At 37.0% G+C, this 23,299-nt stretch overlaps 1 protein-coding gene, 1 long non-coding RNA gene and 1 pseudogene across 3 annotated transcripts; 1 reads left to right on the top strand and 2 right to left on the bottom strand.

The window, feature by feature from the left end:
* The first annotated feature begins 1,889 nt into the window (after positions 1-1,889).
* LOC148016127 (uncharacterized) lies at positions 1,890-9,602 on the top strand (annotated as a pseudogene). Its single transcript, XR_015688048.1, has 4 exons — positions 1,890-2,033; positions 2,204-2,245; positions 7,894-8,217; positions 8,406-9,602. The product of XR_015688048.1 is annotated as an uncharacterized LOC148016127 (transcript).
* LOC148016126 (uncharacterized) lies at positions 5,132-20,732 on the bottom strand. The gene is made up of 5 exons (XR_015688158.1): positions 19,978-20,732; positions 19,779-19,886; positions 15,570-15,618; positions 15,375-15,458; positions 5,132-5,258 (listed from the first exon to the last, which is right to left on the bottom strand). It is a non-coding gene; the product is annotated as an uncharacterized LOC148016126 (long non-coding RNA).
* A 182-nt stretch (positions 20,733-20,914) lies between these two features.
* On the bottom strand, positions 20,915-23,293 carry LOC148016125 (uncharacterized). Its single transcript, XM_087664656.1, has 2 exons — positions 22,226-23,293; positions 20,915-21,885 (listed from the first exon to the last, which is right to left on the bottom strand). The coding sequence occupies exon 2, from the start codon at positions 21,874-21,876 to the stop codon at positions 21,055-21,057; it is 822 nt and encodes a 273-aa protein (XP_087520782.1). The 5' UTR covers positions 21,877-21,885; positions 22,226-23,293; the 3' UTR covers positions 20,915-21,054.
* Positions 23,294-23,299: the final 6 nt, after the last annotated feature.

The raw sequence follows: 23,299 nt of genomic DNA, 5'->3' as shown, positions 1-23,299 counted from the left end.
ATGCAATAAATTATAATATTTAAATTTCAACTTTGTAACTTTTAGACAACACATAATACACATTAATTAATAGCACACATACACATATCAATACATAACATTAACACAAACATAACAATATTATCACACATCCTCTCCATAACACACTTAACACACATTCATTTTTAAATGCATAATACACATTAATTATTAGCACATATATACATATGAATACATACTATTAATACAAACATAATAATGTTATCACACATTTATACTAAAACACATACACACATTAATTAATAACACACTTAAAACACGTAATACACCTTAACAATGTAATGACACTCATAACACATTAATTAATAACACGCATAAACACATTAAGAAATAATATTAACACATTTTCATATCAAAAGACATGACATGCATACATTAATAACACACATAATACACATTATTTAATAACACACATTCATTTTTAAATGCATACTACACATTAATTATTAGCACATATATACATATGAATACATACTATTAACACAAACATAATAATATTATCACACATTTATACTAAAACACATAACACACATTAATTAATAACACACTTAAAACATGTAATACACCTTAACAATGTAATGACACACATAACACATTAATTAATAGCATGCATAAACACATTAAGAAATAATATTAACACACTTTCATATCAAAAGACATGACATGCATACATTAATAACACGCATAATACACATTATTTAATAACACACATTCATTTTCAAATGCATAATACACATTGATTATTAGCACATATATACATATGAATACATACTATTAACACAAACATAATAATGTTATCACACATTTATACTAAAACACATACACACATTAATTAATGACACACATAACACATTAATTAATAACACGCATAAACAATTTAAAAAAAATATTAACACACTTTCATATCAAAAGACATGACATGCATACATTAAAAAATTAAACATCCAATAAATTAAAATATTACAATTTTAACTTTTATAACTTTGAGAGAGAGAGAGAGAGAGAGAGAGAGAGAGAGAGAGAGAGAGAGAGAGAGAGAGAGAGAGAGAGAGAGATGCCTACATGAATACTTAAATGAGACACATGATCAAAGTGCTACAATTTCAACTTTCTAATTAACTTTATGAGAGAGAGAGAGAGAGAGAGAGAGAGATGCACTTGAGAAGTATTGACGATGACGAAAGAGTAGAGTTGATGACGAAAGAAAAAGTACAAAAATTGCATGGAAAAATGAAAATGATGTTAGAGAGTAACGTCAAACATATTTAAGTGCATCATAAACATTGGTAATGTAATAATGCACATTAATTATTAACATGCCCACACACATCCCCCTCTCTCATTCTTCACAATGGCATGCACACAACACACACACACGCACTTGCACTCACACACACACATACACACTCACACACACACACACACACTCACTCACTCACTCACTCACATGATATGTGTACACACAATGGCATGCACACAACACACACGCACACACTTGTACTCACACACACACATACACATGCACATACACTCACACACACACACTCACACTATGTGTACACATAATGGCATGCACACAACACACACGCACGCACTTGCACTCACACACACACATACACATGCACATACACTCACACACACACACACACTCACACACACACATACACATGCACATACACTCACACACACTCTCTCTCACACACACACACACACACACTCACATTGATGCACACACACACACACACACACACACACACACACACACACACACACACACACACATAGACACTCACATTGATCGTCTGAGCAACAGCGCAGGCAGATGATCGTCGGAGCAACAGCGCAGGCAAATGATCGTCGGAGCAGCTCTTTATATAGAGCTGGCTGCTACACAGCTCGCCGAGCTCAACTCGCCCCGCGCAGCTCGAGGAGGACGCAGCTCGAGGAGGCGGGGGCACAGGTCGACTCACGAGACTGTCAATGCCCTTTTCGCGGTGAGGGGGTGCCGAACGCGTGGCACCCCCGCGATAAAGTCAAGGGGAGGTCGGGGGCTGCCACGTGGCAGTAGCCCCCGACCTCCTCTTAACTAATAGTAGAGATGAGTGAAACCTTAGAGAGGGACCTTAGGTAGGTTTCAAATTATGATTGAAACTTGTTGAAGCAGGTTAGGAGTGTTGAGAAGCAAGGCGGAAGCCTATTGAAGGAGGTGAGGAGATGTAGTAGCTGATGCACCGAGAAGGAGAAAAAAACAAGGAGATAAAAACAAAGAGAAGGGGAGGGCAACATTCTCTCTCTCTCTCTCTCTCTCTCTCTCTCTCTCTCTCTCTCTCTCTCTCTCTCTCTCTCTCTCTCTCTCTCTCTCTCTCTCTCTCTCTCTCTCTCTCTCTCTCTCTCTCAATCATTTGTTTTAAAGTTATGTTTCGCAAATTTCACTAATCAAACTTATTAGTATGATGCAATTTATAGTTCATGGTTAACTATCAATGGAGATAATGGGCATGGTACCAATCAAGAAGACACTATGAATGTGAATGCTTTTGATATTCAAACGGTGGCAGGTGTACCGTGTGAAGCTAATCTTCTAGTCTTTTTCTAGAATGGAGGATTTCCTTCCATTGTCCATGAAATGCTAGCTTTAAAAGTGCATCCAAATGTCAAAAATGAACACAATGCACTTGACATTGGTCAAAGAACCTAATGTAAATACATGTAATATTGATGTTGAAATGGTGGATGGACAATGTAGGATAAGCATCATGTGTTTCTTTCTGAAAATGGTGGATTTTGTCCTATTCTTCATGAATTGCCAACTTTGGAAGTCCATTCATTAACAACCATTCTTCTCTATCAAGAACCACCTGTGCATAATATTGGAACACTATGTGAGGTTTGTGAGCTTTGCATTGCTAAGTTATGATGCTCAGAAATAAAGAGTATACAATCTGTTTTAATAGGAAAACATTGTTATAGAGGTGGAAAAGTTCTTTATAGCTATCACTACAACCATTATGTGTTTTATTGGGTGGCTTAAATCAACATCATAGAGAATTCAAAAAGAGGTTATGTGCTTATAATAGTGCTCTGGCATTTGTTTCAATGGGTGCAAGAATAGAGAGCTTGTACCTCAGTATGGAAATGGTTATCCTTTCTAATTTATGGATCAATATATCATCGCATCAATTCTCTCTTATTAAATGTGATTGAAAATCAAAGGTCAAAATTTGCATGGATTTATATTTAGGATATTGAACATGAGCTATTGTATAGGGGTTTTGTCTAGGCTTCTACCTAATTTGTTGGAGAAGCTTTAGCATGTAATGCATGATCACAATGTTTGTGCAAGAGCATTTAGATTAGTGGGTGCATGTTTGCAAGCCAATCCATCTATGGATATAAGAATGACTATTTTTGAGAGTTAAGCCACTTCTAGACAATATTCTATTTCGACTATAAGTGAGGTTGTTGCAACAATCATACATGGGCAAGATGATAATAATACAATTGATCATTGTAATATTCATGTTTACACTCAATATCAAGGATGTTGTGTTACCATATCTAACTTGCATCAAGCATGTATGTCTATGTTATATGTGCTTCTCTTTCCAAATGGAGAGGATGGATGGCATATTCGAATTTCTTATAGAGATATAATGTATAAATCTCAATGAGCCTACTATCTTACGTGGTGGTTGTTTGCCTACTTTTATGATTTTCGACTTCATGTTCATGAGTGATGATATTAATGCATGTCTCTTACGTGGTGGTTGTTTGCTACAACTATACATTGTTGATGCTTATTGTAGCATTGAGCAATGCAGATTAGCCTACTATCGTCATAATCAAGCAACTATGTGGAACTGAATTATATAGAGGATTGACAAATATGATCAATACAATGGATGCATCTGAGAATCATGTTAGCGGGGACTTTTGTAGGAAAAAGAATAGTAACACCATCTTCCTTTATAGGTGGACTAAGGTTCATGCACCAATTATATCAAGATATTATGGCCATTGTACAGACCAAGGGAAACCTAGATTTGTTTATAACCATAATATGTAATCTTGAGTGGACAAAAATCACAAAGTCTTTGTTGCCTAGCCAAATCGCATATGATCGCCTAGATCTCACTACTTGGGTTTTTCATGAGAAACATAAGGATATAATACAATTTATAATAAAAAAACAACTCTTTGGCAAGGTTGTTGGATATATTCATGTGATAGAATTCCAAAAGGGAGGATTTCCTCATTCTCACATTACTGATATTAGAGCCACGCTTTAAACCCACAAAACCAAAACACTATGATAGATTAATGTGTGCTTAGCTTCTGGATAAAGATAAATTTTCATCCTTATATTAAACTATCAATAAATGCAACATACATGGTCTGCATGGGGCATTTAATGGAAAAAGTCCTTGCATGAGGGATGGTCAATATATAAAGGGATATCCAAAGAAATTTGTCCATTCAACTATAGTTGATAATACTAGTTATCATGTATATAGACAACAAGATGATGGAAATAAACTTAATATAAAGGGTAATATCCTAGATAATCAATGGGTTGAGCCATACAATTCGTACTTGAGTCTAAAATATAATGCACATATAAATATAGAGGTATGCTTCACAATTACAGTAGTTTAATATTTATACAATTACATTTAAACCGCCATGATTGTGCAACTATTAGATTAACAACTATATATGGTTCTATATCAAATAAAATAGGCAAGTAAGATATCAATGAAATTGAGAACTATTTAGATACACAATATATTTCTTCCTTTGAAGTATGTTTGTAAATATTTGAATACCAACTTCATGAGATGAGATGTCGGATATTCAACGCTTGCACTTACCCAGTGAAAGCACTATTGCTTTTTGTGACCCATACAATTTTATTGAGGTGATCTAAAATAAAAATGCCCAAAAAACAACTCTAATGAAGTGGTTTTTTTGCAATCTACTCATCTTGATGCTAATATATTTCTATATCAAGAGTTTGCAATGTATTGGATTTAGAATGCACAAAGAAAAATGTGGACAAAGAGAAAGCAAGGAAACACATGTGTTCGTACCTATTTTGTTGCTCCTACATGTGGGGAATGATATTACTTGCATCTACTCCTTACTATGTGCACGGGGTGCACTTCTTTTGAGGCCTTGCATACAATTGATAATATCACCTATTCCACTTTTAAAGAAGCCTGCATAGCAAAATATATGTTGGCAACCGATGAAGAATGGCATATGTGCTTGCAAAAAGCTGCATTGATAAAAACATGTATATATTTGGGGATTTTATTTGTCTCTATTTTGGTATTTTGTGAGCTAATACGACTTGGTCAACTTTGGAAAGACTTTTTAATATCACTCACACAAGATATAGTACATCAATTATCTTTGCAAAATAGACCAAATGTTTATTTGCATGATGAGGATACTAATGAAGCATTCATATATATCCAAGATCTTTTGTGTTAACTTGGTCGCACCTTAACTAACTATCCAAGATTAGCGGAGCTCTCCTTGAGTTGAGGATGTATCACCATGAGATCATTATGCAAACTCTTTGCCGTAGGATGAATTTATTTATGACATAATAGAAAAATAGAAAACTTTCTTTGCTTTGGAAGCTATGCTCAATGATGGACAAAGGAATGCTTTTCTAGTAGATGGTTCAAGATAAATATTTCTCTAGAAATGCTTACTCGCAAAGTTATATAATCAGACTTGCATTACCTTAGCCACGACATCTTCTGGTATTACCATATTGCTTCTACCCAATTGTCATACATCCCACCCCCACTCTAAATTTAAAATACCCTTGTAACTAGATAAACATTCTACTTGTAATGTACCTATTCAGAGTAACCTTGTATAATTATTGAGGAAACTAGTCTTATTTTGTAGGGATGAAGCTCCCATGATGCATAGGTACACTTTTGAGGTGCTTGATAGGACTCTAAAGGACATAATGCATAGTGATAAGCCATTTGGCAATAAGGTTGTTTTGCTTGGTGGAGATTTTAGGCAAATCTTACCTATTGTACCAAAGGGTAGCTATTGTGAGGACATTGTGGGTGCAACTCTTTGTTGTTCCAATTTGTGGCAATACATCAAGGTTTTGAAACTAATACATAACATGTGGGTGATAGTGGATGGGCATCAATTTATCAAATGGTTGCAAGACATTGCAGATGAAAAAAATTTGTCATATAAGGATGGTATGCTACAAATTCTAGTTGGAATGATATTGAATGGGGAGTCAATGTAGGACTTGGTTAAATGTATCTATCAAGATGTACATAACACAGATTATCACATGTCCTTCTTTAGTGGGCATACCATTCTTGCATGTCGAAATAGTGAGGTGAAAATATTAAATAATCATATATTGCAATTAATGCTAGGAGAGGTCAGACAAAATTATAGTGTTGATTCTATTGTAGAGGCTAATGAAAACTCCTTCCTATACTCTATGGAATATCTTAATCATCTTGACCCTGGTGGAGGTGTTCCTCCTCATATCTTGTTATAAAGAAAAACACTTCAATAATGTTGCTCAAAAAGTTGAATTTTGCTAAAGGTTTATGCAATGACACCAGAGTTATATGCAAGGCATTTAACAGAAAGGTCATTGAGGTTGAGATGATAACTAGGAACCAATGTTGGGGAGAGAGTACTTATTCCAAGAATAACCTCCATTACAACTGCATTACAACTTCCTTTCTTTATGAAGCGTATGCAATTTCCTATTCATTTTGCATTTGCAATGATGATTAATAAATCTCATGGACAAACACTATCATATTTGGGATTACAATTCAAGGCCCTAGTCTTTACTCGTGGGCAACTTTATGTTGCATTCTCTCAAGTAAAATCATGACATGGATTGAAGGTCTTGCTTTACTAAGAAATAGGATATGGTAAATACCACCATGAGCATATTCACATGTATTTTCTCTTGAATAAAATTACCACATAGATTGAAAGTCTTGCGTAGTGAGAAAGAGAATATGGTAAACACCACCATCAACATTGTATACGAGAAAATTCTACAAAAACCACTCATTTTCTACTTCAATAGTTTGTTAGTATTTTAGTGCAAGTGCAAAGTCTTTCACTATATGTTTTAAGACTTTAGTACTTATCTTCTTAAGAATATGGTCATATATAATTTCAATTTGTGCTTCATTGAATGTAGTTTTGTTTTTTAAAGTTATTTATGACTAGTAAGCTATTAAGAAATTCAATCCATCATAATATTTTTTACTATATTCATTTCAGATTTTTCTTCAGATGGCTGATGTTGTGTTCAAGTATTGTCGTACTTCTAAATGACAAAAAAAATTACAAGAGATATTTCATCCATTGGCTCCGAATGATATTATTTGTAGAAGCCTAGCAAGTGTAAAAATAGAGAGGTTGTTGAATGATCGCTTTATTGATATGGGCAGTCCTTTGTTTATAGAGATTTACTGAATTTATAACTATGTTCAGTGCTATCACATATCGGCATTTGATTGTGAGCATATTATATCACTAAGATGTAATACATATGTGAGTTAACTTATATATGTGTTCGTTTGTACTTACTTGTAGGTGAAATAACACAACCTAAGAGCGAATGTGAGATAGCTTCACACCTCCATGTGCTTAGTTAGTGTACTAGTTATCACCAAATTTGAGAGGAAGAGAAAGCTACCCTTCAAATTGGCGGCTCCCCGCCCTTGCAACAATGGCATGCCTGGAACAGGAAGTAGGAGAGATCTGCCCCTCTCATCACTTCAGACTTAGATCATTCCTCATGAGGGTACCGTGCGCAAGCCTTTCAGCTAGCCGTGGCGATGGTGTAGTGAACTTTCCCGTCGACATCTCCGACTTCCTCCTGCGGCACAGCAGCTAGCATCACGCTCCCCATTGCCCTTCTCGAATGGCTGTGGACGTGGCCTCTTCGCGACCCAAAATGTGGTTGCATGCTCTCTCCTTCTCATCAGCCATGCCAATGCCATCTCCTATGATGATCCGGGCTATGTCCGCCTAAGCTCATCAAATCTGCCAAGGAGAGCCCCACTGTAATGCATGTCATGCTCTATACGCTTGCAGTGGCCCCATTTCAGAACCATATTGCATTGCCCTCCATGGATTTTCTCTCAGGAAAAGGTAAGCACATCACTATGTACTATGCATTAGATATCTGACTCAATTATTATTGACGATGATAACCATCTGTTTGTACGAAATTGCAAGTCTTGATGTTAACCGTCTATTTGTTCAGAATTGCAATTTCGCTGATTTAGAACCAGGAAAACTTGAACATTAAACTTCTTTGCTAGCTTTGTATCTTTCAGGCTCAAATACATCTCTCCATTATCCTGTTGGAAAGGTGGTGTACCTGCTAAACATCACAATTTCATTATCTTTGCATGAGTCTTTGAGTGTGCCACGATTTGGAATATGGAGAATGTTGGCGAAAAGAATCTGTATAGGTTCTACAGGTAGCACTGGCTCTGTTTCCAGTGATCCTCTTGATGAGAAAAGGATCATGGATGCAATGATGATGAATGCATTTGAAGGAAAATCCTGCTCATGGCCTGCCAAAGGTCCTGCAACCAGGTTCTCTGGCCTCTGGTTGATCCCTTCCTTCATCAACCATTCATGTTCTCGCAATGCCAGTAGGTTGATTGTAGGAAAAGCCATGTCTGAAATGGCCACTTCAGATATTCAAGCTGGAGAAGAAATAACCATTTCTTATGTAGATGTGTTGCCTCCTCTCAAGCAACGGCAAGATGCATGCTTGGATATGTGGTTCGGCTTTGTTTGCAAATGCAAAAGATGTGTGTTTGAAAGGTCATTAGTACCCTTATGGAGTGATGTAAGTGAGCAGTTTCACACATTATATGATAAAGCTGTTGAAGAAGTTCACTTGGTTGTGTTTTCTCAAGAGCCTTTAGATTTGCAGTCATTTCCTGCATGTATAAAGCTTATAAATATCTGACTGGAAGATTGAAAGTAGAGCAAAATGCTAGTTTCACCATGATTCAGAAGCTGTGGATATTAGCAAGTTATTCTGCAACCTTTCTAGGGAGATGCTTGTCACAGGGTATGCAACTGCCTTTGCTGCAGCATCATTTGTCAATCCTATGGCTTTTGAACTTGTTGAGGCTATGAAGTCTACTGCCCCAGGGATACTGCGTACTTTATCTTTCACAACTCTCCTCCTTTTTCTAGCTCAGAAAAGAGAATGTAATGGGGATATGGCATGCAAGCTGTTTGAACTGGGTATGGATGAGTGTGTACAAGTTTATGGGAACCAAAAGTTGGACATTCTGGTAAAACTCATGGAGCAGTCCTCAGAAGTGGTTCCTTTTTTCTGAAACATGGACAAATAGTAAATATGATATATGGGTAGAGTTCAAATTAAAGAACATATGGACCTTGGAAGTCGTGCTAACTGTAGCTTAGTTTCCAAAGCTACCCACCCAATAATTTAAGATAACCTCACATTCAAAACATAGTTATTTGCCATGCATTGCATGGCTGTTTGTGGTAATAGGTGTAAGGCCAGGATTAGAAACCTCTTGTTATTTTACAGGCTTAAAGCAGGGTTTGAATGATGTAGGCCCTTTTTATATACTGATGGCATCAACAAGGGGAAAGTGTTTGAAGTGTTTTTTGGTTTTATATTTTTTGTGAGATAAGAAACACATCATTTATCAATAAAACACTTTTACCACTAGATTAGTGACAAATTTTTCATATATTAGATTGTCTTAGTTGGATTTTTCTTTTTTCAGTAGGCAGCACATAGTTGGCACCTTGGTCCACAATCATTGATGTGGTGATTGGCCTCTAAGACACCCATGACCTAGGGTGATGGAAATGGTTCATGTTCTCATATATCAACACTCCAAAGCCTTACCAAAGACCCTTGCAAGGCAACTTTTCCTATCTTTTAAGGGAAACAACAATTTGTTGGTGGTGGTTCTTATTCACGCCACTATGATTGAATTGCATGCTTCACATTGGGGTGTGTCTACGCATGGAGTATGGAGCACAAGATATCGACCATTGTATTGCTACTTTGCATGTGTGGAGAGAGAAATAGCACGGTCATGATGAGTGAGTTGAATCTTGATTGATTATTGGTAGTGAATTTCTTATCTTGATTCATTTCTATTTTGTGCTTCCTTGCATAGATCATTATCTTTTTCTCTTTTTGCCTTGTATTACACTATATTAATGTAAGATTGAGATATTCACATCATTGAATGGATGTGTTGACTTACATGACGATGCCTTTATGTAGCAAGCTTACCAAATTCTATTTTGTTTTTGATCATCATGGATCATGTTGACCTTGATCAAAGTTTGTCGTATATAGGCTAGGTATGCTAGTGTGTATTGCCTATAGCTTTATGGGTTGGATGCCAGTTAATGTGGCAATACTTTGGTTGATCATTTGCAAAAATGTTGATAAATAAATCAACCAGTGTGAACACACCTAGACCTTGACTAAAATGACAAATACATGCTCTAAAATGAGTTATCTCCTTTGACAAAATACATGATAGAAATGACATATCTCCTAATGTCCTCATTTGACTCAAATTGAGGTGCACGAGTAGGAGATGACAATGCATGACAAACACGACTACCTAACACTAGATCCTAGATGTGGCTTAAGACCCAAAGAAGAAGGAATGGATTCAAGGGTCGTAAAAGGAATGCCAAAGCTGAAGAAGTCCATTGATGTAGTCTCTCAATGAAAAAACTCATCATGATCTTGGGAATTCCCCACGAAAACATTACAACCAAGGATGCCATAGTTACATCATTGAAATCATCCCCCTTTGAAAGGGATGAGAGGTACGAGAGAACCACTAGAGAAGATAGTAGGTGATGGGAAGGAACCTATGGGATAGATGGTGCATAAGTGGAAACGGGTGCAACAAGAGAAAGTTGCCTTGGAGAACCTTACATAAGAGAAGGGGAATGGAGCTTGTAGAGCCCATTCTCTTGCCAACCTATCGCTAAAACGGCTTCGGAAGAAGAGTCCTCAATAAAGATGTCCTACTCAATAAAGACAACCCGAGTCCCAAGTCTCGTTAAGGCCATAAATGGAGAAGAGTGGAAAGCCCAAGTCTAGAACATGTAGGACTTTCGAAATGGAGCATGAGGAACAATCTAACAATAATGGCAAAATGTTGACAACATGCATAGATGCCATAGAAATGTCATTAATAGTGACTTTACCCTCAAACGGATGAAGATCTTGTAGCATATCTCCTCATGGAGTCATATGGCTCAAATCACCGTTGGTAAAGCAAATGGCTTTTTGAAGACTCAAAGTGGAGAAGGCTCCTCCAACACATGGATATGAAGGAACACAAGCTCATGGGTAACAACAGGTGTAGAGTTAGAGGAAGATGCAAATGCTCCTCCAACACATGGATACGAAGGAACACATGGAGAAGGCTCCTTCAACACATGGATACAAAGAAACACAAACTCATGGGTAACAATGGGTGTAGAGTTAGAGGAAGATGCAATTTCTTGAATGCCATGCTTTATTCTTGGACAAAGGTGAGGGTATTTCTTTCAACATTGCTCCTCAAAATGAGTGGCAAAGCCCAAGGAAGACTTCGAATGATGAATCTACTACTACTTATTGTTCTTGGCCTTCTTATCCTTGTTTCCCCCTCCCAAACCTATAGTAAAAAACATTGGAGCTATATCCACTAGCTCCAACCTCTCTAAGATGTTCGTTCTGCTCCAAGACGAGGGGATGATTCCTTCCATAAAAGAATCTCGAGTCTTCGATATAAGAAGGCTGGTACAAAAGACATTATTCTTCAAAAATGGTAATTGAGTCAAAAGAATCGTGGCCCTATCTTTCAAAGAGATGATCTTGCCAAGGGACTTCTCAAGGGTAATCCAATGGGAAAAATGTCTTCTCATAGTACAAAGAAGCAAGTTGTGTCCATACTTTCGCTAGCTGTTGTAAGCTGCACACATGCATTGGGATAGGATCTTGTAAGATCATAAAAAGGAATGATTGGGCTCACAAGTTGAGCTGATCCCATAAAGTGGATTGGTCCATAAACAAACCAATGAAGGGATCCTCCACTAGATGAGTAGCTAGGGTGTTAATGAAGTCCCAAAGATCAAAGGGTCCAAAATACACTCCACCTTGTCGGACCAAAGGGAGTAATTAGGCCCATCAAGGTGATCTTCTTTGAGTAAAGAAGGTAGCATGGCTCTTGATTGGGGAGTGCCATCATGGCAATATGCAAGCCAACAATATGAGCCCTGTGTGACATATAAAGAGAAGTAAGAGGGGGAGAAGGGGCCTCTGATCTTCTTGATCGAATAGAGGGAGAACAAGGCCTTGAAGATCGATCTTCACGACCAGTTGATTGATAAGATTGCCAATGAAGAGAAGGAAGAAGCTCCTCTTCAAAATTGTCAAAAGCATTGAATCAACAATAATCCATCTCTATAAACCTGCAAAATACACTAGGAAAATCTGTGTTTTGGTGTGGGGGAGCTTGAATGGAGGAAAATTAGCTACACTTTGCAGGACGGGGTTGTAGATGTCATGCACACTTCATAGAGGGTTTGAACAATGCAAAAAATCTATGTTCTTTGCGATAGATTTGCTCCAAGCAACAACCTAAGTGTAGTCTTCTCTTTATAAATCCTCCAAGTTCTCACTTTGGCCTTCATACCATGTGAGAGTGCAATAGAAGAGAAAACACGAACACGGATAGAGAAGGGAAGAAGACTGCAAAGAAATGGAAGACGAAATTTTGCACTAAAAAACAAAAGAACGTTGAATACAAGGAGGACTGATTAGTCCTTACACACAGCCCAAGGTGTTAATGAGGGCACCAAATTAGGCTAATGATGGATGGTAGCACTAAAAGACAAAGGAATGCATGAATGTCAGTGTGTGTTGGAGCTTGGAAAAGACAAAAAAGAGATATCTGCCCCTATTAAGTGTGCTATTATTTATAGCAAAAAAAAGTTGAATTTGGTTGATTGCAACCAAAAAATGGCCAATTGTGCAATCCAATTGCACGTTGATGTGGCATATGATATAGTGGCTGACATTGCAGTATTTAGGCTGCTTACTAGTAAAAATGTTGATAAATAAGCTAGGTAGTGTGAACACACCTAGATCCTGACTATAATGAGAAAGGCTTGCTTTAAAATGACCTACCTCCTCCATTAAAACACATGATAGGAATGTTAGAGCTCCCGTAATGTCCTCATTTGACTCAGATTGAGGCTCACAGGCAGGAGATGATAATTCATGACAAACATATGTATTATTTAAGTGATGGTAAATGAAGCTTTTGGGGATGGGTTTTCAAACACCCATCTTTAAAATTTGAGTCTCAACAATTTAACTTGCATTTTAGGTTTTACCATTCTATAGTCTATAAATAATACCATTTATTTGGGTAGTTTGTCTTAATAAATCTTCATACCACAATTTCAATTTCTAATTGTCAACCTTATGGAGTCTTATAAGTGTTTTTCTTCACTAAGCATGAAGAAAACAATAAGAAAGTCCATGCATACATATAGCTAATTTTGATTGTTTTCTATCAATTTTGCCTCCACAAATTATTTACTTGCTCTAATATTAAGCACTTTTTCATATTTTAGCGGATATGTTTTATCCACCTATTTATTTTATGGTAGTCTTTAAGTTTAATTGGAATAGGTGATATTATGGCCAAGAAATTGAATATTTGATTGAAACCAATGAAATAAGCACTTCATCTATAATGTAATCTCTTCATAGCCATTGGCCAATAGAGTGGATTTATCTCATGAGCATGTATTGATTTATGCACCATTTGGAAACACACCCATGACAATATTGATTTATGTACCATTTGGAAACTTAGCCATGAGCATGTATTTCTCACTCAATCATTACCTAAAAACCTAAATATTCTTAATTATGGCCATTGAAAAGCTAAAGTCGTCTTTAAATCAACTTAATTTCCTCGAACTCTTATTTTTAAGATCAATAACATTTAGAAAATATTCTTACATGTTACTCTTATCTTTATCTTTGAATCGAAAAGGAAAGGTGTATCCTCAAGGCCAAAATGAATATTTCCATAAAAAGGGATTAAGGCCAATAAGAAGACTTGGTATATATCTATATAACAAGGTATTGTTGTGTGGCACAACCCTCTGTTTTCCATACCATTCCCATAAATCAAGAAGGAAAGTACTAGGACATTTAAAAAAATGCAACAATATAATATGTGCATTTCTAGATGTTCGAGTATAGGCATGCACATATAATAGCTGTAGAAATATTCAAAATATCCTTGAAGAGGTGTAAACCTTCCTTGAAAACAAGAATATGTTTCTATTGTTGCATATTAATCAATATAAAGGAGCTCTTCGATTAAGGACCCCATAACTAGACTAGGTGTGCATCTTTCATTACTAGGTATTATCAAATGATATAAGCTATACCATACGATAAAGCCAAGAAGAAAAAGTATTAGGGAATTTAGAAACATGCACCTAAATGAGATGTGGGTGTGTGTGTAAGATTATACAAGATAGGGCTACCCAAAAGACTTGGCTATATTTGTCTACATAGAAAACAATATCGAACAAGACTATGATTGAAAAAGATTAATATAGGATGTAGAAGAGGGTCACAAGGATATTGAACAATATTGACATTAAATGTATGCCTTAGTAGTCCTTTCTTCATGCAAAGAGACAAGTCTTCATCCCATGTAGCTCACTTGTCAACCAACCCAAGAAAATACTTACTTACTTGCAACCAAATATGTTTTAGAGTGGTGAGTGAGTGAACAGCATCCCATTGGACTTAGTATTGTGTCAAATGACTTAATGTTATAAATTTAAGCAAGATTAGATTGCATGGTTTGAATTATTACACATGATATTCTAGATCTTACTTGCATCCATTTAATAGAGAATACAATATTTTTTGCCTATATTATACAATGAGGGCTATACTTGGCCTTCAATGTGTTTATGCTTTTGTTGAGTTTATAACAAGCCCTAGGCTAGTCCTAGTAGGAGACAAGATAAGAAATTGCCATGGAAAACCTCACAGTAGAGAGTCACTATGCTTCTTCTCTATATTTACAAATAAGCCATTATGGCTTGTAGAGATCAAGTGCCTTCACTGTACATGGGTAGGCATAAAATTATAGTGTTGAAGAACCATAGGTACATAATGTTATGATTGAAATGTATTCTTTTTGTGCAAAGGCTATAAGGCAAAAAAAAAAAGATATAACATATACCTTGAAGCAAATCATAAATAGCCTTTGGTAGATTATTGATTGTGCCCATTGCAAGCTAATACAACCTTTCGCAAATCTATCATGCTAGAACATTGAAAACCATTAGCATATTATATATACTCACAAAGCTTGAATTATCACTTGATAGAGAAATCATGATGAATGATGATAGTCATCCACAAATTCATAGCTTACCTTCTTTTAACCATGATTGCATAATTGTGTGGGTGGATCCAAATTAAGCCTACATCAAGAACCAAATCAAGTCACCACCTTTCATTTATGCTTGTACAACCAAAGTATTCATATTATTACAACTTATATTACCAAAGGCCTAATGAGCTTTTACTGTTGCCTCGAATAAGGAGGCTCCACTCTTATGTACATCCCTTAAAGTTTGTCTCCAATCTATAGATATATAAGTATATATGGAGCTATTTCTAGATTATCAAATTTTTATGTTAAAATATATATTTTGTACGTACATATCCTTATGTATATATTTTAACATAAATATATATATGTATGTATATATGTATGTTAAAATATATCCTTACGTATGTACAAAATTCATACATAAGTATATACATACAAAAATACATTTGAATATGATACACATCCACACATGCATGTTTGTGTATCCTTAGAAAGATGCACATCTAATGAAGCACAAAAGTATTTGACATTCCATCATACTTAAACATTTCAAAAGGAGAAAGTTGTACTATTGTATGGTGTACATATGATTACTTGTTATTATTTACTTGTAAAAAGCCTTGAAAGGGAAGTTGTATAGAAGAATATCGTTCCATTGTATAACTATATGTGGCTATTATGCTTATTTTTAATGGAAAGCTTAGATTTTTTGGAAGAAGGTCTATTTGATTGAAAAGGATGTGTGAACCTAGGTTATTGGTGAGTGGTTAGAAGCCATGGTGGACAAATGTAGAGTGGTAGAACCTACATGTGCACACTTCCTACAAGTGTCTATGCTTACAATTTAAGGGACAATGGTCTAAATTACTTAATAGAAAGGATTGGTGCCTTCATCATTGTTGGTCTATGGTCAATGCTAATGATGCCTTCTACTCTTTGTTTGATAAGATTCATCTTCAACTTGTCTCTGAAGCCTTAAACATTTGCTAGTGCCTTGCTTCTTGATACTTCATGATGTTATCCCTAGCATATACTTATTCTCATTCATACTTAAGCTCAACTACAAAGGGTTCTTTCTCTACGACTTCCATTTGATTTGAATTTGCAAGTACTTGTTTCTAACAAGCTCTTTCCTATTTGACTAAATTTATGGCTGCAAAGTGCAAAACCATCCCCCTTGCACTAACAAATTGACCTTTTGAATGGTTGCCCCAACTTTGTTAGATAAGTTAGTCCAAGAAATTGTGGTTGTTACATATATCAGATTTTTGACAAGCCAAACATGATTGGAATATTGAGGACATTATTATGAATGAACATTTGCTACCACTTGTACAATAAAATATTATTTAACTAGCCCTAGGTTTTAATGACTTCAATAACCTTTGTAATCTTCACTTATAATCCAAATTTTTGCCTTCTTTGCATTGTCCTAAAAAAAGAAAGTAAAATTTTCATGAAAGGATTAACGTTCATCAAAAAGGAAAAAGTCAAACTCAACTACATACAAAAAAATTTCGAGGTTCTATAGGTTTCCTAATATCATACATAAAATTATTGAATATATTGAATTGATAACAATTCAATTGACATTAAAGCTCAACTCTCAATGAAATCATTGTTATGGTTTGGGAAATACAAATTTGTTAGCATTGCTTGTAAGGGGATTTTATGTAATGATGGGATTCTCTCTTTTATTATGTATTTCGCCTCTCTTTCTTTTAGTGGTTTCAAAGGCCTTGAAGAAAACCATCACAACTTTCTCTGTAAAATTATAGTAGGGTGTGCTCTAGTGCATCCATGCACTCTTGTTTCATTCCCAAAGCTTAGAAAAGCCTAAAGAAGAAAAGCCAAGTCGAGTTCTGAAGTTAGATTGCCTGTAGGCCAGCCTAAAAGGGTTTATGTTACCCATTATTCAAATGAGTGTTTTGATTCAACCCTAAAATTGAAGGTCCATAACTTCCATCACTGTCCATGCAAGTCATGAGCTAGAGCTTTGAGTAGGAAAGGATTTCAAAGGTTGGTAAATCACAAGAGGAAATTGTGCTCATTATATTTTAAACACAAAATTGAGAATAATTATTCCATAGAAAAAGAATAAGAGAACATATAAGGCTTAGCATAGTGAAGAGGAGGTAATAAGTTCCCGCTAGAAAATTTTACTTCAATTTTATAATCTCTTAACTATACACTTGTCAATTGATCTTCATTATTGTTCATATCAACCCTTATCAATGGGTGTTACTATGATAGATTCAATGGCAATGGTTTTAGACACAAACAAATATTTAACATTGAAAAACTTAAAAACATAAAAAAGATGCATCATGTAAGGAATAGGGATTTAAGCCACTATTCTTCACACTTTAGCCAAGTCCCCCTCTTTGACATTGCCCAAGCATGATCCCTAAAACCATTTGGGTCTTAAGGATAATTTGCTCCCATTCAACACAAAAGGTTAAGCCTAGCCTCCTAAATAGTTTTAATGCAAGGAGACTAATACCACCCTATGCTCTATAATTCTCAAGAATACATGCTTCTAAAACGTCTTGGTCACTACCTTGAACGTGCAATCAAATATCGAAATCCTTCCAAACATCTTTTGCAAATGTATCCATCCTAGAAGAGGTGCCTTAGCAACTCTTCCTCACTACAACCACATTCAACATTTGTAAGTCCCCCTTTCACCCAACATGACTTTCCACAATAATACTTGATCCTTGACTAGCAACCTGAGCAACCAATTTTCCTCCATTACAAATGCAAATCTATCCTCTTCTATGGGCAATTCCCGTAATTAATGAACCCTGTTTATTTCCACATTTCTTATTTTACAAAGGGCTCTAACTATTTTGGTACAAAGGACTCGCACCACACTTCCTTCACTCATCTACCCAAGTACTACCCAACAAGTAAAAACTATTGCAATTGCTTGCCTCTTACAATCAAACCTTGGCCAAACTTTGATAGTTTCTAGTAACTTCTAACTTCCTCAAAAGAGAGCACTTTCCCTACTTAGTCAATCCAGCACTTCTATCCAAGACTCTATTGATTGATCAAGTGCATACCTCTCCTAGCAAGTGTTTAGGCAATAGGGGGAGTAACCACCCATGACCAAATCACATTCTCATTAGCCCCCGACATCATGCTATCTTTGCTTGCTTTGTTTGGTACTCTCTACTATCACAACCCATGAATCTATTAGAGAAGCGATCAAGCCTTGTAACTTTAAGTATCTTTAATCTATTTTATGGCTTGTGTAGTTATCAAGTCAAGCCCACTAAGGCCCCAAGCTCCACCTAACCTCTTGTTACACTAATTCACATTAGTTTTTCCTTGAGAAATTGCCCCTTCCTCTTCAACATTCACCAATTGCAACCTACCATTAGCAATTCCTCTAGGGCATCTGCATCAAAATGAGAGTCAAGTACCTAAAGTCATGCCCACTAAGGCCCCAAGCTTCATGTAGCCTCTTGTACACTGACATAATTTCACATTAGTTTTTCCTTGAGAAATTGCCCCTTCCTCTTCAACATTCACCAATTGCAGCCTACCATTAGCAATTCCTCTAGGGCATCTACATCAGAATGAGAGTCAAGTACCTACCTTTCCCACTTTTCCCCCATATCTCAATACCTACTTTTCCCCTTCAACATTCACCAATTGCCCCTTCCTCTTCAACATTCACCAATTGCAACCTACCATTAGCAATTCCTCTAGGGCATCTACATCAGAATGAGAGTCAAGTACCTACCTTTCCCACTTTTCCCCCATATCTCAATACCTACTTTTCCCACCTTTCCCCATATCTCTCGATTATGTTATAAACCATTTTTTATTCGGCTCATCAAGTACAAGCTCCCCTATCAAAGTATGTATCAATAACAAAATTTATAGCAATCTTATTGGACCTCATCATCATTAGTTTATCGACTATTTTGTTTGACTTTAGCTCCTCACTTACAAGCTTGCAAATTTATTCAATTTGGATAGAGATCTAGTACTTGGACAGGTACCTACCTCTCTCTCTCTCTCTCTCTCTCTCTCTCTCCAAAATTATAAAGCATGTACAATAGCCACATGACCAAGTATCAAACAGAGTGAGTGAAGTAACAATGTCAGCATGCCAGGGAATATATCATCCCTGTAAATTCTGAGTCCATAATAGTGGGCATGCAGCACATGAAAGTATAGACACCTGGAAATCTTCAAGTTGTTAGTACCCAAGAGAGAGGTGTTCAGAGTTACCATAGATAAGATCCAGAGGGTTATGCAAAGCATGGAGACCCCATTTGTGAGCCAAGTAGCCACGGCATGACACTCCCCCAAGTAGGGGCAAAATTACCTTGGCCTTCCCTGCCAAGCATGGTATTAAGAATCCATGTTATAATACAGTCTTACTGATTACCATCTGTATCTGTTAGAAGCAGAAACTATCATAACTCACATTGCGGCATATATAGCTGCAACCATTTCATTATTCGAAACCTTCTGTAAGTAAATCCTCTTTATGGAGTTTTCACACAAAGTCCCCACTTTCATGACACCACTTCCTTATCAAGAGCCGCTGTAGACCAGTCTTTTAACTGAGTCTACATACAAAGCCCCTACTTTAATAACAGCTCATTACTGAGGCTTTCACCTGTCTATAGCATTGATGTTGGAAGATCTGCTCTTTGGTTTGATCACCCATTTTATCGGCCTCATCTAAATACACGAATACCTAATACCATATTAGTATGTATATACAAATTTAACCATAACTGTGCCCCTCATTACAAGGGTTCAGTGTATGTGATGAGTTCCAAATGCTCCAAGCGAGGACAAAGAATTACCTTAGCTATTTGCACTCAATACTAGACTATCTTACTAGAATCACCTTGCAAATGTGAACTCTTGACATAAATGCATGCGTTCCAAAATTATGACTTAATGAAGACTTTTCCGAATTTTCATTGTCTATATAAAAACAAAAATGAAGAGGCTACCCTGTATGCATCAAAACCCACACAAGCTTATTACTGCACTGAAATGAAATAGATACTCAATAAAGAAGGCTTGGATGGCTTACTATTTGAAGCTGTTGCAATGGAGCTGCCACCCAGCCCAACGTTCCAAAACTCACTTCCAGAAAAAGCAAACATGACCTCATCTTGTCTGGTTATGTTGGCCTCTCCAAAAAACCAGTTATTGTCATTGCACTACCTTACTCTCAATCCTCAGCTAGAAAACTTCTTATGTACAATTCAACAAGGTCCACACATATTCTGCTTAAGATTCAACTCGGGCAACTAATACACCAACAGCATGTACTTAACACAAACAGCTCACAGACATAATGCATCAAAAAGCATTTGCATTGCACACAAACAACACATGTCCAAAGGAGAGAGATCTGAGAAGGCACAAAATGTCATTCATGTAAAGACCTGATGTAGAAACAAATTCATATCCCCAACTGTACAGCACTAGGCATTAATCAAATGATATAATCAGGGGCTTGCCCTTGTACAGCCAAGCACATTCACTCTAAAGCTTGGGATGTTTGCAGTGGCTGAGTTGTTGAAGCCTCAGACCTCTGCTGCAGTGCAAATTCACATAAGTAAGGAGCACCAGGTAAGTTGTGTGGACCAGCAGCAGCATTTATTCCAGCAACTCGAGAGGAGCCATTGTTTGGCCTTGTTACTGTACCTGGCACACTGGGCAAAGACTCTGCAATACCTGGCATGCCTGGCATAGGCTCTGCAGATTTACTTACAGCAACCGGTGGCTGCAGGACATACCCTGCAGAACTACTAGAGAGAGAGCGAGTGTGATTCTCATTGCAGAAATCATGCTGAGAAGGTGCAAGATTGTTACCATGAACAGGAGGCACTGCAGGACTCTGAACAGCTGATGGTGCTGCCGAACTGAGAAGAGCTGGTGTTGCTGTTTCTACAGGCTGTGGAAGTGCAGGATGCAACTGTTCAGTACTGTCTATAAATCTCACATCAGGTGCAATATCATTTGCATTTGACACTGGTGCAGCAAGGCTAGGTTCAAACACTGCACCTCGCAACACAGTCTGAGAATTCCCTACTCTAACAGTAAGAAAGTAACCGGCATCAAATGACCCATCCAAAACCCCATGAACTTGCTGGCCTATGAAAGTACTATCAACAGCAGGTAAAGAGACATCTACATTCTTCCGTCTTGGCTTCCGGCCTCTCTTGTCTGTCTTTTGCAACACAGAGCTGTTTTCCCCATGATTTACAATGGGCAGATTCTTTGGAGGCCGACCTTTCCTGCGTTTGGGTAGCTCTAGAGCACCCCCACTAGTAGGTACATCCAGTTTCTCTTCATTCATTCTCGAAATCTGCACATTCAGTTTCAACCAGTAAAGATTGACGTCAATACCTGTCAGTTTGCAAATCGTCAATGCAAGTGCAGGTGCACAAAAAATCCCATGACAGACCCACCCACCAAAAGAACCTAGCTGAGAACTAATTTAGGTTGTTCAACAAGTACATCATACACAGTGTCGTCAAAGATAAGTTCCTCACAATTACTAGGCACCCTACTTCTCATGCTGTGCGGGTCCTGCATAGATTTGACCCTTGTCAATGTTATCAAGTATCACAGCTCTTAGAATCAGTGTGTTACTTGGGTAAGAAAAGGTACAGAAGTTGGGAAGGATATTCCTGACAGAAAGTCACCTGCTTAAACAAGTAATGTCCAATATTTTATCGGCTCCATTCTGCCACATGCCCCTTTCTTAGTGCATATGACCATAAACTTCTAGAGACATAGTTTAGCTGCATCAGCTATGTAGAGTCGAGTGCCGAATTTGTCGAGGAAGCCTTTCTCAGTTTCCATAAAAGAAAGGTAGCAACAAAAATTCTGATGTCGTTTGTTAGTTACATAACCTTTAGGGTACTACTACCATTTATTACAACTCCTGCATCCCTTCTAACAAGGGAAGCTCAAGTAACGACAAATGTTTTCCAAAGTGACAATATTGGTTTAGACTAATGATCATGAAAAGCTTGGTACCTATAAAGATCCGCGAAGTGATAAAGGTCCGACAGACAGGTCTAGCTAAAAACGGGAGAAAGATGGCTCTTATTAACAAACCTCAACAGTTGATTGTGTGATAGTCTTGGAAAGTCCTTTCACAGGTTACAGCATCTGTTGTTCTCTAGGGAAACTTCTTGTGCAATTAAAATGTGTGCCAAAGAATTACTGTAAAGTGACGTCTGTAAAGTATTCTACATTTGGGCAGTTGTAGCAACAAAGTCACAATACATGGTAAAACCTGGCATGTAGTGCACATACGAACCAGATTGACACTTCAATACACAAGAAAATATCACATAGTTCAAACATCACGAACGCAAGCAAAGCAAAGCAAAATGTACGGGAGGACTCTGCAGCCGTTTTGTACACAACCAATGAAGCCTTCACTTTGAACCCTCGGCGTGGGTTCTTATTGTCAAAAGAGCTAATAACACATACGCATGCACAAGTTCCTAAACTCGTGCACAAGCAATTTCCAAGAAAACGGATCAAAGACCGAGAATAAGACAGGTGACAGCTAAAATTACATCAAAACCATCACTTAAGTACCACCAACGATCTTTATTTTGCGAGAATTACCAAATGTTCATTCTCAACCAAACTAAAACAATGGCACCGTTTCACGGTTTAGACAGAAAGCTGGAAACAGAGACAATTCCACATTCACTCTTAACTCCTGTTTTCAAAGGCATCTCAGATAATCGACCTACATT

This window comes from Lygodium microphyllum, chromosome 23 (genome assembly GCF_053477565.2).
Source record: "Lygodium microphyllum isolate KBCC chromosome 23, Lygodium_microphyllum_v1.1.10, whole genome shotgun sequence".
NCBI lineage: Eukaryota > Viridiplantae > Streptophyta > Polypodiopsida > Schizaeales > Lygodiaceae > Lygodium > Lygodium microphyllum.
The sequence above is the reverse complement of the archived record's forward strand: the minus strand, read 5'-3'. Positions and strand labels throughout refer to the sequence as shown.

What these genes read in the sequence shown, in the direction of transcription:
- LOC148016125 (XM_087664656.1), bottom strand. Translation starts at nt 21,876, where the DNA reads ATGAATGAAGAGAAACTGGATGTACCTACTAGTGGGGGTGCTCTAGAG.